Source organism: Opisthorchis viverrini (assembly GCF_000715545.1).
Source record: "Opisthorchis viverrini unplaced genomic scaffold opera_v5_61, whole genome shotgun sequence".
NCBI classification, from domain to species: Eukaryota; Metazoa; Platyhelminthes; class Trematoda; order Opisthorchiida; family Opisthorchiidae; genus Opisthorchis; species Opisthorchis viverrini.
This window is the reverse complement of record NW_008751717.1, coordinates 275,327-291,915: the sequence shown is the minus strand read 5'-3', so window position 1 is coordinate 291,915 and position 16,589 is coordinate 275,327. Positions and strand designations below refer to the sequence as shown.

The window sequence follows — 16,589 nt, the reverse complement described above, 5'->3', positions numbered from 1 at the left end:
CCCGGTGGTCTCGCGAAAGATGATATTTCCATCCGGATTGGGAAGGCCAGAGCAGCTTTTGCGAACCTACGTCACCTTCTCTGTCAAAGGTCGAGATTACAATGCTGCGGTGAGCTCTATATTACTATATGGATCAGAAACCTGGCCGCTGCGCGCCGAGGACGTCAAAAGACTTTCAGTGTTTGACCATCGATGTCTTCGGAGCATTGCCCGAATCTGGTGGGAACAACGGATCAGCAATTCTGAAGTACGTCGAATGGTATTTGGGAGAAATAACTCACCCTCGATAGATGAACTGATCACACTGCATAGGTTGCGCTAGCTGGGCCATGTGTTGCGTATGCCAGTCGACCGACTTCCTCGAAGGGCTCTTTTCGCACAACCATGTGAAGGGTGGGAGAGAGCCAGAGGCGGTCAAACAATAACTTGGCAACGAAGTATAAAATCCGTTACCAGCTAACTCAACTGCACCGGTCACTGCCATCTTCCTGGATGGGGACCCCGAGACAGGCCGTTATCAATGGTTAGAGACATTTTCAGACGTGGCCTAGTCCCGCTCTCAGTGGCGCTAATGAATCCAAGGTATTACCTTCAATACCCACTTACCAGTCTACTGACAGTGCTGTATTTACGCACCAACTTATCCGCTCCCGCCTCCAATGCGCAGCTATCTATCCCGCCTCCCCAAATCGTCGGTGAACGACACGTTGGCAGCTACAACCACTGTACGACAACTACGGAGTTCTTACAGCTGACAGTGGTGATGATGATGGTGTTCGACTGTTCTGGCTTCGTGTTACAGTGGCAGCTACAACCACTGTACGGCAACTACGGATTTCTTACAGCTGACAGTGGTGATGATGATGGTGTTCGACTGTTCTGGGCTTCGTGTTTTGGCTTCCGAGTTATCCTAAGCCGCATCCTTCGAGATCGAAATCGTTCAGGTGTAACAAACACTTTCGGTGCCTAGCTGCCATGCACCTGAAAGAAGCACAGGTGCTGAGATGCTGCTAGGTCGCCCAAGCCTAGGCAGAAGAAGTCAAGATACTGAGGTCGGATTTGAAACATCAACCTTCCAATCAGTAAATTTGCGTTCTAACTGCTGAGTTATCTGGCTATCTCGCTGCATCTAATTGTGGAAATGCATTCATCTCCAGTGAGCATATATAACCTAGTGAATTTTGGTGTTTTCTTCTTGTGACCAATATTTGAAAGCAGCGTTTTCATTATAGTTGATGACGTTTGGCCGTTCGCTGAGTCATTAGTTTGGGACAGTGCGCGTCGTCACATCTCTTCTGAACTAACAGGGTCTGTTTTAAACGTAGTTCACTGTAGTTTATTTAATGGACAACAACCCTTTATTTTTCATAGAAGTGCTTTCATACTTTGTCGCTTTCCGTTTTTTTATGGAGCAAGGCGAAGGCGTACCAGAAAAACACAAACTGGTATGTGCGCAGCATGGGGATATCATAAAACAAATGTGTCGGGTAAGTTGGCCACACCGTTTTATTTATTTTAACTTATTTCATGATCCCGCTGGTGCGTTGAGTGATGAGGTTATTGCTATTCTGGAGTGGTTGTTGCGTCTGACGGTCTTTTGCGAAGCATAAGCTATGATACAACTGTTTGATGTAGCCAACACCTATGCCTTCTAATAATGGCCCATTCATTATATACCTAACAGAAAACGCAAGTCATAAGTGGCAACGAAACAGTGCGACTACGACACAACGGGGTATTTGTAGTGGGAACAAGCTTCCTGCCATGTCCCAGGATTTCCCAAATTCGTTTTTTAGTTGTTAATTGCTTTTTTCATCCTTTCACTTAGTCAGTCCTCCTCTGAAACCTTTTCCTCCCCTGTGAAAAAGATTGTCCACTGTCCCAAGCAAGAGGTTATTTGCTTGCTTCCCTTCTTTCCATGTTTCGGTTAGAATCATTGCACCTATGGGGGTTGTTTGTGAATAATTCACCGGTGGCGTGTAAGCGACCGCGAACAATCATATGCGGTCAATCAGTTTATCAGCTTCAAACTGTATGCGATGGGTACATTAGTTCTAGCTGCTACAGTTTCGGTTACTGGAAAGTGGGGACTTGGGACATACAACCAAGAATTGGAGACCATGGCATGTTCAGTTAGTTCGGAAACTGGACGGCTATACATCGAAGATGATAGCTGTGATGCATGAGCGCCCCTGACTGCGTGCTTGTGTCATTTCTGCCAGTGTTAACCGTTGGTGAGTTGACTCCCGGGGTCTGCATCCGGCAGCTGGTAGTTGTTCACCCGACTAAGTTTACTGGTTAGTGTTTTTATACTTCGTTGTCAGGTCACACTGTCTAGCCCTCGGTTACTTCCACTCAGCACATGGACTAAAAGGGCACTACAAGGTAGATGGTCTTCCGACATGCGGAGTGCATGTCCTAACCAACGTAAACTATGAAACCTGAGCAGTTCATCTATTGCTGGAGAGTTTCTTCCTAAAACTATCTGGCATACCTCATCACTGTTCCCACCATACCCAACCAATGTTTCGGGAACACCGATGGTCAACCAGTGACCTCTTCTGTAGTTCTGCGCGTAGAGGCCACGCCTCGGACACGCAAAGCAGTATGGATCGCACCGCCGAAGTGTAAGCTCTGCCCTTAACAGGCAAAATGACGTCACGTCGCTCCATATGTGTCGGAGGCTGACAAAAGTTGTTCTAGTCCTACCAGTTTGAGACAATTTCATCTCCCACCAGCCCACTGGAACTTACACATCCTCCCAGGTAGACGAATTCCTCTACCACGTCGTCTGCAAGCATGAGTTTGCATTTGGTTCGACCCAGCCGTGTAGCAGCACTTTATACTTTGCACGTGTGAAGTCTATGTCAAACTGGGTGGTAAAATTATTTGGATTACTTAAAGTGGCTTACATTTTAAAGGATCTGTATCAGGGAGAGTAATATATCCCGCGTTCTCGGTGTCTGAGCGAACGTCGGAAGCGTTTCAGCCACCGAGGTTTCAAAGGCAGGCAGAGAAATTTCAAGTAGAACATCAGTAACGAATCTAAAGAAGAAAGGTGAGAGAGGGCAGCCTTGTTTCAATCCACTGGATGTGGTGAACTCATACGAATGGCAGCCGCGTGTCCGTACCCGTCTACAGGAGTTCGTATACACTACCGTCATAAGGAGTATAAATTTGGAAGGGGTACCCTTGATCGCCAGACACCACTAAAGTTTCTGAGGATGGAGAGTCAAAAGCAACTTTCATACATGGAAAAACGACCAACCTGGGACGTTTGAAAAACTTGTGCTGTTCAAGAAATTGTCTTTTGCTAAAGAAATGGTCAATGCATCCTTCGCCACAGCGAAACTTTGGTTGATTCTCATGAATCTATCTCCCGCTAGTCAATCAACCCACGCAGAATAATGCCAGAAAGCAAGTTAGATGCGATGGATACCTCACTGATGCGATGGTGGCGTTCGCCTGAAGTACTGGAGCCCTTTTTGAAGACTAGGATGACTGTCGAGAGACTCATTTGCGGTCCTATCAGAAGCAAGTGTCTGTCTCCGTGGTCTCTTGTAAAAGCAGAGTGATACAATCCTGACAGGTCTTCTGTGACCGGGCTGCAACTTACGTCACTGACTCAGGGTGTGCGGTGAGATGAAAGTGTAGGAACAAGTATGTCGTGCTCGACATATTGCAGGGCTGATAATCGTCGCTCTAGGAATAGGGAATTTCACTGGGCCTCTTGGAAGACGATGCAAATAGTTTGCTCAAGACTGGCAAAGAGCTCCTCTTAACATCACTTTGGTTACTGGCATCTTGGAAGAAGTTGCATTACACCTGGCGGAGGATTGGAGGAGAGGGGTTCCATAAGACAGAAGAACAAATTTCACATTCGCCAACTGGAGACGTTTCTGGTATCAACATGTGATCGGACTTTCGTTGGATGAATCCGTTTAAAACACCATTATATGTACCGTTCTTCGGCATTTGTTTGCCTAGTATTGCTCGCGTTTGGTGGTAACATCGCTTGAGTAACAGAAAACTGCGTCGTGGTGTTTGACGCGTTCAGTTCGCCTCTACAGACCGCCATTTCGTTGCACGCTGCATGCATGTTCCATGCATGTGACTGCGGATTCCACTATACCATGCACTGTTCACACATGCCCAACATAAATTGAAGAAACTTAAGGGTATGCAACCGCCGACGAGGTATAGGGATTTTGAAAATTTAGCTGCTGAATTGAATTAGGTTGAATTAGGTCTAAGCTTGCAATCGGTGGGCGGGGGGCCAAGGATACCGGGGCAATGTTATTTGGGACACCAAGAGGTAGGGCGCATTGTCTAAGTCACTAGAGGGTCTGCATCCAAAGGTGTCCTGGCACGCATTCCGAACGTCTGCCAGCTAGCCTGAAATGTGTAACGCCTATCCTGTTGTAATAATGTGATTTGATATAATATGCATTAGCATTTTAATAATTTCCATCACTGTCCGGTTATTCTGCTGTCGAATTGACTAAGAAAGTCCACACTGCTGCTTTGATCTTCGCCTTTCGCCCTTCTGGCGTGAAGCTGGGCGTTGGGGATAGTTTCAGTATTTTGATAGAGAACCCTGATGGGGTATAATGAAAATAATGTAGTCTCGCGATTCAGCCAGGCTTTTCCGGTTTCGAGAGCTGCGGGATTGTTAGTTCCTCTATAATTGCTTTGTTTTGGGGCACTTTCGTTTGTGCTGTGTCGTGACTTCGGAAGTCGATCAAGAACAGTCCGATTCGTTTCTAGAGACTCTCATTTATTGACCAAAGTCGCTGCAGTTCTAGTAGTGTATAGACAGTTTTCCTGGATTCCGTTACGAAATCAGCATTGGCTCTATCGCTCATCGCGTTTACTTGGTTCTTTAACAGTTTATCTCTGTTGGTTGCTGTTTCTTTGCATCATCTCGATTGTTTGTATACGCTAGTGACTACAGTAAACGAAGCTTGCCAACTGGACGACTCCGGTGTTCGTCGACCTTCGCATACTGTGAAATGCCGAGATCATTGGTCGGCAAACTTCGAAGCGGATTCGGGCATTAATTGGTTGTTCTAAAGTCTCTTCACACTACCATGAATCTACGGGTAGCCTAAAAGATTTAGGCATTACCCTTTTTGACGACTCACTATGTGTGTAACGTGCTTGTCGTGACGGATGCAGCAACTGACGTCTTTGCTGCGACAAGTTAACATAAAACTGATAAATCAACTGATGATAATTTCCCTTAATTGGCTAGAATGTAGCCGGTAACTAGAGGAAAAGCTTTTGTCGCCTCCAAGCGCCAAGTTCTAAATCAACACTACCTGCTCACCAGTAACTACTTTTGGCCTTGAATTACTTTTTTCACGCAGTCTTTTCTAGAGACTGACAACATATTCGTCCATTTCTTTGATCAAGCTTCTGTTGTCCCGCTAATTTTTTGTGCATATGGGGACGAAGGGCGACGTAAAAAGGTAGACCGCGCGATGTTTTGGGTATGGAACACATCCGACGAAATTTTCACAGCTTTAATGAAGTGTATTTTTTGGTCAGATTGCTTATCGTCGTAAAACACCGGATGATTTTCACGTCATGGTGTTGAAGTTTATTTAGGAGTAATTCAGAGTTCTGAAAAAATATGGCCATTCATGTGGGGCTCTCGTGTGGCTCGGCTTTCTGAAGGCTTATCGTATCATCCATTGCACTACATAGTCAAATTCCAAATTTGTGTCATGAGCGCATGGATAAGCAACCTGCTATTCATGAGTAGTCGCATCACCTAAACATGTCAACAACCATTTGGACCAAATGTCACAAGTATTTTAGGTATGACTCTTAGTCAAACTAGCTATTGACCATTCTGCGCAGTCAGCTGACCATTTGTGAGTAGTCACAAATAAAATTTTATAGTTTCACAAGCTTATCGCCGGGCTCGTGATCCGTAGAGTAGCAGCCTGCTAACCAATGGTTCATATTATGGTAGCAAATGCAGGTCATGTGGCTGAGCTCCGGTACCCTAATCTTCCTAATCTCACTTTAGTCGCATCATAGCCCCTCAGATAGTGTTTTTAAGAAGAAATTTCTGATAATTTTTCTAACACTTGAAAGTTTATAAGAAAACCAAGGTCCTCACTGAGGTATTTGAAACACTGCGTGAATCCTGTGACATGTTCGGTCATCCAGTAGGTGCCGTGATAACTCTTGGGAGAGCGTCTACATGGGACCAACCACAGTTCTTCCTTTGCGCGGTGTTCATTCCTGAGGGCCATTAATAGGATTTAGGCTCTTTATTGCCGACGTATTGCTTCGTTCTTCGACCACTTGTGAACTTTTTTAAACTGCCAACCAATACCAATAGGACGTGAGCAATCCTGCTTACCATTACATGGTTTCCCTTGCGGTTAAGTTCGTCTTCCCCATTTGTTGGACTCTTATATGTTACCTGCAAGCCAAACTTACGTGTAGTGGCATAATTTCTCAACTCTCCTGAGATTTGTGACACTTCACGTATGATATTGTCATACCCGGTATCTAGTTGTAAAAATGTGCTCCTGTGGTGTGCTTCAAACAAACACGTCCATAGTAATGTGCCGTTCCATTTTGCGTCAGCTGACAAGTGCTCACTTCCAAAACGTTCGTTAGAAAGCTCAGCAAAGGGAACAAAGGGAACCCGAAGCCGTCATGATTTCACTGGGAAACGGTGTGTGATGGACGGATGCTTGCGAAGCACCCCACCTAGGACGCTAAAAGTCTACTTGAACCGTTTATAGGTTGTAGCCTTCACTAAGCCTATTGCGATTGCAACAATTATGGCGTTGATAACGCTGTCAACCTGTTCCGGACAGATTACCGGTGCGGTAATTAATTGCCATGTGGGAAAGTATACCCAACAGAGCTGCATCAGGCTCTTCATGTCCCTAGATGCCCTGTGAGGAACCGAAATGTGTTAGAAAAGAGAAGAAATGAACGTCAGCATGTCGCGATAAAACCAGCATTTCATGTTTTAGATGTTTTTGCCACCAGGGTGCAACATAAATAGTGTTTGTTGGTAGTTTATTGCTATTCAATCATTTGAGCGATTTGGCGGTTGTTGGTAGGATTGTGAAATAGACGTCCGTTTTCCTGATTTAGCGGCGTCATAAACGATGGCTTCATTTAATGCTCGTTTGGATCTCTTGGTAGCACCTCTTGTGAATGTAAATGTGACTTCCAGAGCAGTCACTCCGTTGCTGCTACTCCTTAACACTAGTCTTTCTAGTACAACCTTTCCAGGGTTCTTTACCAAACATGACCCCTTTCGGGTTGTCATTTAAGAGAGTATTTTCGGTAGTAGTGACCGCTCTGAGTTGAAAGGTCATAACTCTCCAGTGAACTTACTATTCTTGTGAAGAAAACAAGATTGAACGATAATTGGTGTCTTATTTTTCTGTTTGGTCACGTGGGCATGGAAACGAACCATGGTTTCGGTCGACGAACAACACACATCAATTAACCCACAGAAGTAGAACTCCAGAGTTAACTACTGGCTCTTTCGTTTACGTCACCGAATCAGTCTCACGCCACCTACGGGGTGCGGCATTAGCACTAGGGCGCCTGAGCTGGGGTCAAAATCTGTGTGGCATTCGGGCGGCTTCTGGACGCCAAGCATCATTGTTAGTTGTGTGAGCCCGCTTGGTCGTAACTTATATGTTAGATTTGGATAAAAAATTCGATCTGGTACGTCAGCTTATTGTCATCAAGTCGATGAGCATTGCATTGTAGAGAACGTTGAAGGTGTAGTCAGCAATTTATGATATAACGGTAATATATCAATGGGTTGGCATTTCTATATTTTCCTTTTTATGATTTCTTGGACAGCATTTGTAGTGATATTGCAGATTTTAATCTGCACTAAGATTTGCTTTCGTGGTAACAAGCAGGATGCGGCTTGAGTTCAAATTCGTAGTTACTTGTGGATGTTTTGAAAACCGTCGTCGCGAAGCGTGGTTCGCTTCGCATATTTTTCTCGTTGTCTAGTACGAATTTCTTAATTAATGGAATACAATGCTAGCAAGTAGTTGCGCGTCTCAACTATACGAACGGGAAGGTCCGTGGTTCGAATCCGACCTCCGCCTCTCGACTTTCCCTGTCTAGGCTCGGGCAACCTGGCAGTATCCCATTCTCGTGCTTCCTTCTGGTAGCATGGCAACGAGGCACCGGAAGAGTGCTACGGCTGAACGATTTTTGTTGCTACTGTTGCTGCTGGCGCCGATTTTGTTGCTCCGATGCAAGCTTTCAGTGACAGCCACCAAATGGCTAAGGCAATTATAGTTAATTTTGAATGTTTCAGTGAAAATCGGACCGTTCCTTAGATTGATAATCTTGACGAAGAAAGCGAATGCCACCGGAGTTAGATTGCGAGGGCGTTCCTTGTTGAATAAGTAGCCATAGCTTAACAGAGCTTCGCAGCTTCCCAGTTCAATCACCTGACCCTACCAATAAAAGTACTCCTAAAGTCTTTTGATAACACTTTGTTCGGTCTTACTAATTTCTGGCTTTGCCAATCATGTCCTTGCCCTCTAGTTCCAGTTTAAGTGTCTGGATTGAAGCTGAAACTGAAACTGGACTGAAACATATGTATGCTTTAATATCCCGAATATCGTCCCAACTGTAACATGAGGCGACTTCTATGCAGCACATCTGGTTGAAGGTGAACAATGAATTCGGCTGAATTTCAGCTGAGTTTATCCTTAAAACTAGTCTAATTTGCGAACGAGTGTATTACGCCTGATTGAAGTTCATTTTTCTTCGATTAGTTCAATTTGAAGTGTTGTACATAGAACCGCGCAGTCTACGAGGTTCAGGTTCAAAAGGTTTGTTGGTATGTTCTGACCGCCCGTCTTTTCATTCTAGACAACACACCTCACGGTGCACGCTCGGAACGAGGATGATTTGGATTGGAAGGAAATTATCAACAAAATCGAGAAAATGTCTGGTTCCAGCTATTCTACTCCGGTAGACAATATCGATTGGACGCCTCCTGCTGTGGTATGTGTGGTGTCTTGCGTTTTTGTTCACCTAACATTCGTTCTGATGCTGATTTTGTGTATAGATCGCGTGAATAAGACGAAGGTTAGCCGCTAATTGGCACATGAAACACGACGAAAAGCGTAATCACGCTCTCCGACTTGTATTAATTGCCCACGGGCAGTCAACTACCGAACCACTGTGGTGGTGACTCATCATTTTCACACCTTAAGTTAGCCTCCACTGTTTTGGGTTTTATGATCTTGATGGGGTTCTTTGCGCACTCACACCCATCTTTATCCGTATTGAGAGTATGCATCCGAACATCTCTGTTTCCGAATTTTGATGCGTTGCTTGTGTAGTGTTTCGATGAAAGCTTGTTCCGGGCAGTAAGCCAATACCGCGTAATGCGTACTAAGTGTGAATCATCATCTTTCCTACCTGCGCTGCTGGTTACGCAGCTTGATGAATAGCTTACAAATCGATCGGGTTGTTTGGCGTGCCATATCTACATCGCCCTAGTTATGTAACAAGATTATTGCCACACACAGCATAACTTCCCCTAAAGTCACCTCTCCTAGGTTCAAGCAACTGAGGACAGTACTTACAGAACCAAGCCACACTATGAACTTTTTTGTGTGGATTTTTCATGGCTTGACCGAATATTCAATTTCCAAACAGAATGTTTCGTTAAACGTGGTCTTTGATAAACCACCAACCATTGAGTCACACTGATAAGGTCAGTCTTTTGGCACCATAACAGCTACATCGTTGTGTGCGGACGATTAGTTTCATCGGCACCGTTACACAGATGATAAAATCGGTGGAAGGGTGGCCTTTTCGGTCACCGGCCCAAGGTCATATCAAGGCCACCTGCGTCCTTAACGACTTGTGCGTATATTTGCACATTCGGTTGGTCTGGTCATTCCAACTCCTGGCCGGTGAAAAATTGTGCTAGGATCTAAGAACCGGACTGCAAATGAAGTGGTTTTATCGTTAGCTGTCCAGTACGATTACTACAACCAAAAAAAACCTTAGTTTAGTGAACGGAACACTCAATCTTACCTTTGATATCTTTTTTGGTTTCACATTCGGGCTCCGAAGCTCACTTAGATGCAGTTGGCGAAAGTATGTATCTGCATGGGACAGAATTATCAGGGTCTACCCATTGCAAAGTACTCAGCATGGTCGATCGATGTAGGTTTACGCGAGGAGGCTGTGCCGCCAGCTGAATTGGTGTTGCTGCAGTGAAGACTTCGCAACCGACAAGCACCTACTGAAGGTTTTCACTCATACGTTTTGGGCCTGTATCACCTTCTCATTAAAGCTTCAGGCTTGGTAGCCGAAATATTTGTATATGTATTCAAACTTCACTGAAAAGCGGAACGAAACTCCGGAATTTCTCGTGTATGAGTCATCAGCTCTTCCGCTAACCTCCGCATCATTTAGCTATAGTCTGTATGTATGCCTGTTTCATACACTTCTCTGTTAGTCCACTCTCTTATTTCCTCTTAGGGTACTGCTTACAAAAAAGTGGATCCCAAAGCGGAGATTCCTCAGAATAGCGATCGGATGGAATTCTGGAAGAAACAGCAGCAATTGAACTCACCAGCTTCTTCTGTGTCAATGCCAAAGGTCTGCCATATCTGGTTGTTGTGCGTTTGATTTAATACATGTCCTAACGATTCTCACAAACGTAGCCTGAATGACACAATTTTTATAACTGAAAACATCCGCCATTCGATTTCATCCTCGGCATTTTGATCGCGCTTGTTTAATTTTCGTTAAGTTAGTGCTATATCCCCTGACTTTCCTTGTACGAGCTGCATAGCAGCTATGTGGCTGATAGTCCTCGCTGTTGTCCTAGCTGGTGCCACCACGGCAGTCTGTAGTAGTTCAGTTTATTTCAAGGTGCAATTCATTACCTACGTATTAAGGGTATGTTGTTTCCAGACGCGTAGTTTCGGTCACCGAGAAATGGACAGGGAGTGATATAGCCAAACACCGGGGGGTGGTGGTATATTCGGTTCGCATCGTGTATTGCTCTAAGGGGAAGGAAAACTAGACAGCTACGTGTTATAAGCGCTAGCTTTGATGTAGAGCTGTCACTTATTGCGTGGCTGGGACATCTCTGACAGTGTCATTGGCCATTAGTGGGTTAAATCTCAGGAATCCCTATCCAGGGAGGTGGCAGTTACCAACCCGGCTGAATTTACTGGCTCATGTTTTCACACGTCAGGTCATGCACGGTCAACCTCTTGCTCGCTTCCTGTCAGATCAGGACTAACCTAAAAGAGCAATATTGGGCAGATAGTCTCCTTGCATGCGAAATACATGTCCAAGCCAACAACCCATGAGGCGTGAATAGCCCACTCATCGTGGGAGAGTTACTTTCTTCCTAAAACCATCTGACGTTCTTAGTATTGCGTATCCGATGTTCCTACCGCACTCAACCAATCGTTCGGGGATACCGATGGTTAAACACTGGAAACTTTCGTGTATCGTCTGCTCGTAGAATTCCATAGAGCAGTATGGATCGCGTCTTCGCAGTTTTTACTCTGCTCTTGATAAACAAACTGATATCACGCGGATGCCATGTGTCGGAAGTTGGCAAAAACTGTCCTGGCGTCCCCGATTCGGGAAGTAACCGTCCACCGGAACTGTCTGAGGTAAACAAATCTACCTACCACATTGATTGGCTAGGCTGAAGGTATGCAACCTGGGTTTAATCCTACCCACTCCCCGATTCGGGAAGTAACCGTCCACCGGAACCATCTGAGGTAAACAAATCTATCTACCACATTGACTGGCTAGTCTGAAGGTATGCAATCTGGGTTTAATCCTACCCACTCATGTTTCACCACTTGACACAGGTGTGAGGCACATGCCAAACCGTGCAGCTGAATTGTTTATTTTATTTCAAATGGCTTGCATTTTTGAATGGTCCGGATTAAGAAGAGTGATCTCGTCCATATATTCAATGTATGTGGGCATTTCCCTACCGGAGGTTTCAGATGCAGGCATTGGGATTTCAAGCAGCACTTTCATGATAAAGTTTAGGAGGAAAGATGATACAGAGTCGAATCACAGCGCAGATGTCTCTTGAAGCGAGATCCTTGTGCATCTCTGAGGCCTCCAAATCCACCAGCGCTCCCCATAATTCTTCAGCATCTTGCTTATCGCGCGTTGTAGGCGACGGATAGTGGTCATAGGTTGGTGGCGTGATTCTTCTGGCCACCCTAAGTTCTGCTGCTCCCGATATCCAGTGTTCATGTGGTCAGCAGTTCCAAAATTTGAGAGCATAGTTTCTCTAACTCGCTTTCATTCGACTGCCATCCAATCTTTACCAGTGCGAGTCCGTCTCCAGTGACTTTCCAGCCAGATTGGTGTGCTACTTTTGAGCCGCTCGTTGTGTGCCAACGTGGGCCCGTGGGCCAACGTGTAAACCTGTTATCTCGACAGAATATTGCATCCATAGTTCACGTTATTTATTTGACCACCTCATAACCCGAGTGTTTGCTCCACCAAACGTGGCTGCCGTACCTTATCAAGACGACCAGTGACTTTCCAGCCAGATTGGTGTGCTGCTTTTGAGCCACTTGTTGTGTGCCAACGTGGGTCCGTGGACAGAATATTGCATCCATAGCTCACGTTATTTATTTGGCCACCTCATGACCCGAGTGTTTGCTCCACCAAACGTGCCTGCCGTACCTTCTCAAGACGGGCGTGTGCTACCGACCGCGTGTTTCGAACTAAACAGTAGTCTGTTAAGTTCCGAAGAATGGTTTGTTGGACTATCGAGAACACGATAACCGATACTCGACTACTGCATAAGGTTGGAGCAGCCAGTATATTGGCACGTGGAATTATCACCATCCGAGATCCAACCAGTCGCCACACGCAAGAGGGATTGTGAGAAATCAAACTCGGAAAGTGCTCCACTCTCTCTTAGGACAAGGTTTTTGCGCACGTGACATGGAAACAGCTACTGGTCACGAGGAAGAGTGAAATCACCTGCCTTAGGAAACGTGGAACTCACTAGGATAAAAACGCACAACAATGAATTATGAAATCTGTATACTGAGATCCGCAAATTGTCCTTCTATGCATCTGCTAGAAGCATTGCAGTTCCTGACACTTCCATGGAGTGATACGTGTGTCTAAATAGCCTTCACAGGTGTCCTTGGCCTGCGTGTAGAATTGATACATCATTATCACGATGAAGCCAACGAAGCATCCACCCACGTAGCAGGTTACTGGATGCAGGCCCTGCTGTTCACTTTCAATCTAGCGTGATGGTGTATGCAATACCTACAAAGTGTAATTTCGTTGAAACAGTACAAGCACAAGCTCTCGAAAAACCATCCCAAAACCTATCGGAGCCTTGGCTTTGTGGCAGATTTGTCACCGAGCAAAGTGTGCACATAGCATAGTCTGCTCATCATTCACTCGAAAACCATTGGGAAGCAATCATCTTCAACTAGCCAGTTGAAAAATCAGTAGATCTTTCTATTAAGTAGGGCAAATATAGCGTCACTATTTTGAGACATACAAAACTCATGAACAAACTCCCTACACTTATCGACACTTTGATTCTCTCGATAGCTGCAGTACCACTCTACTTTTGGGCTCATCAGTTGTACTGTGAATTGACTACAGCGGGAATAAACTATGATACTAAGCAAAAGTAGGATGACGGTATAAAAGTTCCTCGCATAATGCTATCACGGATCGGACTGGTCTTATGCGTATGTTATACTCATCTATCAGTGACTCATGGACTTGAGGACATGTGCGTGTGCTTCTTTTTTGGTGCCGTTCAACAACCTCCGTAATGTTTAATAATGTTCGTAATTTATGACCGAACATACACTTGATATCATGTTTACGTGCCTTCGTTGATGACTCAGATTGCAGATAGTTTTAGGGCTTAGTTTCTTTAGTTTTACGTTGTCTTCTTTTGTAGGGTCCACCAGTGGTAGGTCGAGGCTGGTTTATATGATCAGTCTGTAAAGTCACGTGGTGCCTTTCTGACATGTCTAATATACAAGTTAATTGTTATAAACTGATAGGTTCACACCCTTATTTTCAAAACTAGATAGAATTTAGGTTTAAGAACTTGTTCAATTGTTCCGGAGGCATATAGATGCCATTTTGACTAACCCAAATATATTATTCAACTTGCTGCTGTAAGATGCCAGTTAGAAGTTGTCAGCTTTCATCGAGGCCGTAATGATCAATCACCAGTGACAGTTTGAGCGCACAGCACATATTGCTAAGCAAAGTTCGCTTCTCTTTGGGGTAGACAAAAATATCTAATTTGCTTATTTATCGATCATTTGCGCCCAAAGTCAAACATCTATTTGCAAGAATAGATCTTTCCTAGTATTTTACGAATTGTCGACACGACGTAGTCTAGGATACTTATGCAAAGATGCATAATGTCTGTGATACAGCAACTGGAAATGTAACGTCAAGATTATATTTACATATGCTTTCTATGTCAACTCCTGAGTAGAAAATTGTGCTTTTTCCCCGTTTTTCGCCTCTTGTTCATTTTATCCTTTATGCTGACCTATGCGTGTATTTTGTTTCGTTTTGAAGAAACCGGTGGGGTTCGTTCAACCGATTTGTGATGAACCAGATGAAAACGAGACGAGCTCCGCCCGGTCGATGGTGCTGAAACAGTCGCGTCATTCCGAAATGTCATCTGTCATCAAGAGTCGCCTGAAACTCTACCGTGAAAACTCTAGCGACACGGTAAGTTAATACCAATATGAATATTCCTTGGAGGAATTATTGCTGTTTTACTGTGTGGTTCGGGGGGCTATGGGGCACCAATTCAGCTATGCCATCAGCTGGTGCCGTTTTACTTCATAAGGCACCATGTGCAGATTTTACCTGTAAACCACTTCTATTAACCATCTTCGTTGACGGTTATCGACAAAGTGCAGGAAGCCGATGAATGGTTACCTCTCTAGTTTATACACTTTCTCTTCATTTTCGTCCGTGCACAGCTTAAATCAAGCTGTAGAGGCATGCATAAATGACGAACCAGGTTTAGAGGTAGTTTAGAGGTTGCAATCGCCGGAATTTTTGGCGCTGATCAGGCAACTATATGTAGCTTGGCTGGAACGATAGACGGTTTGACTGGTACAGACCGATCTGACCATACTGATCACTTCCTACAGCCACCTTTGAACTGTACAATCGCGCCTTCGATGTGAGTTTTCTCGAATGCTGACTGCTACTTTGCCTTCGTCATTTTGTATTATCTGTTGTTTTTATTCCAGCCCACGACGGCTCCCAAAAAGGTTGATCCTCGTGCGGAGATTATGCTTGCACGACAGCTTTCTCAGGTGTCTTGTGATGACACGGACAATACCACTGTGGTAAGAATGCATTCAGCGTGTCCAATGCTTGAGTTGTTCGTTGGTTAAGCTTCTTGCACAGCACGCGCGCAGTTTGCTGACATGTGTAGAATCTGCGGTTCTACTGCATAGACATTATAATTTTCTTTTAGGGGGTATTGTAAACCTTGTTAGGATGCTCTTTCTGTCAACAGTGGAAGAGTCGGCTTTATATATTTCCCAACTTGTTGGTGGTCAGTGTGGTAATCTGTCTACCGTGATTCTTTCAGGGGCAATGCACTTTTGGAATTGCCTGACCACGAAATCATTGCTTTGTCGTCGTGTTCATTTTCCCATGGAAACTTTTATTCCAACTTTTCCTGTCTGTTTCTATACTGCGAGGAATTCAAGCGCTTTGCAGTGTTTTCAAAAAAACCAAACTAGTTAAAGAGATGAGGTAACGTAGTGAGCCACTTCGTTCACCGTAGAAATGAAAAACCCCGTTGAATGAATTGGTGCTCCCCATTCCAAAATACATGGTCTGATTACCAAATTTTTCATGATGAACCGTATCTCTCTTCGCCTCTATGGATGTAATGTGCCGGTGTTCAGGGCTGTAGTAATTTGTGCGCGGTTGTTCAACGGGAGTGAATAATAAGCAGAAGTCGTCCGAACGTGACATCCTTTTGATGTGTACCCACCGTGCAACCCGTAAGCAACATGAGGGCTAAGATAATGCCAGATTGCCGATGCCTATTCGTAATACGAATAACAGTGTGGAGTGGTTTGTCTGCAAAAGCATGGATAAAAGAGCCAACATAGGTATAGGGCAGGAAAGCGCACTTATTCATGGGGCACTCCGGCATTGATATGCAGTGTCCAGGAGACAGTACCGTCCATTTATATCTGTATAGAACGACTATTTAGTGGCCTTCGAATTGATCAATTGTGAACATGGGAATTCGGGTGAGACGGCTGCATGCCACCTCTAGTCAGATGCTTATGAACTGTTCCGCTAATTTCGCCAGAAGATCCTACTGGAAAAGACAACGGGCGGTTTATATCAACCTTGGTGCAATTGGCGGTCTATTAAGAGAGTGGAGTCTCCATGATATCGGAATCGCTTAACGTAGGTCGATCCGTCACGAAGGGACTGGACCTTACCGTGGTGTGGCGGTTTGTGTACCTCGGAGACCCATTGAGCTATACTGGGGGGTGTCCGCGCGACACTCGCAG

General features: G+C 44.8%; 1 protein-coding gene across 1 annotated transcript in view; it reads left to right on the top strand.

The window, feature by feature from the left end:
* T265_13369 (hypothetical protein) overlaps positions 1 to 16,589 on the top strand; it is a gene marked incomplete at both ends in the record, with an annotated part of 41,449 nt that overhangs the window by 6,947 nt on the left and 17,913 nt on the right. The window contains 5 exons of the mRNA XM_009168603.1: positions 1,413 to 1,487; positions 8,890 to 9,024; positions 10,519 to 10,638; positions 14,608 to 14,763; positions 15,297 to 15,395. Coding sequence (XP_009166867.1) covers positions 1,413 to 1,487; positions 8,890 to 9,024; positions 10,519 to 10,638; positions 14,608 to 14,763; positions 15,297 to 15,395 — 585 coding nt within the window. The remainder of the gene's footprint in view (positions 1 to 1,412; positions 1,488 to 8,889; positions 9,025 to 10,518; positions 10,639 to 14,607; positions 14,764 to 15,296; positions 15,396 to 16,589) is intronic.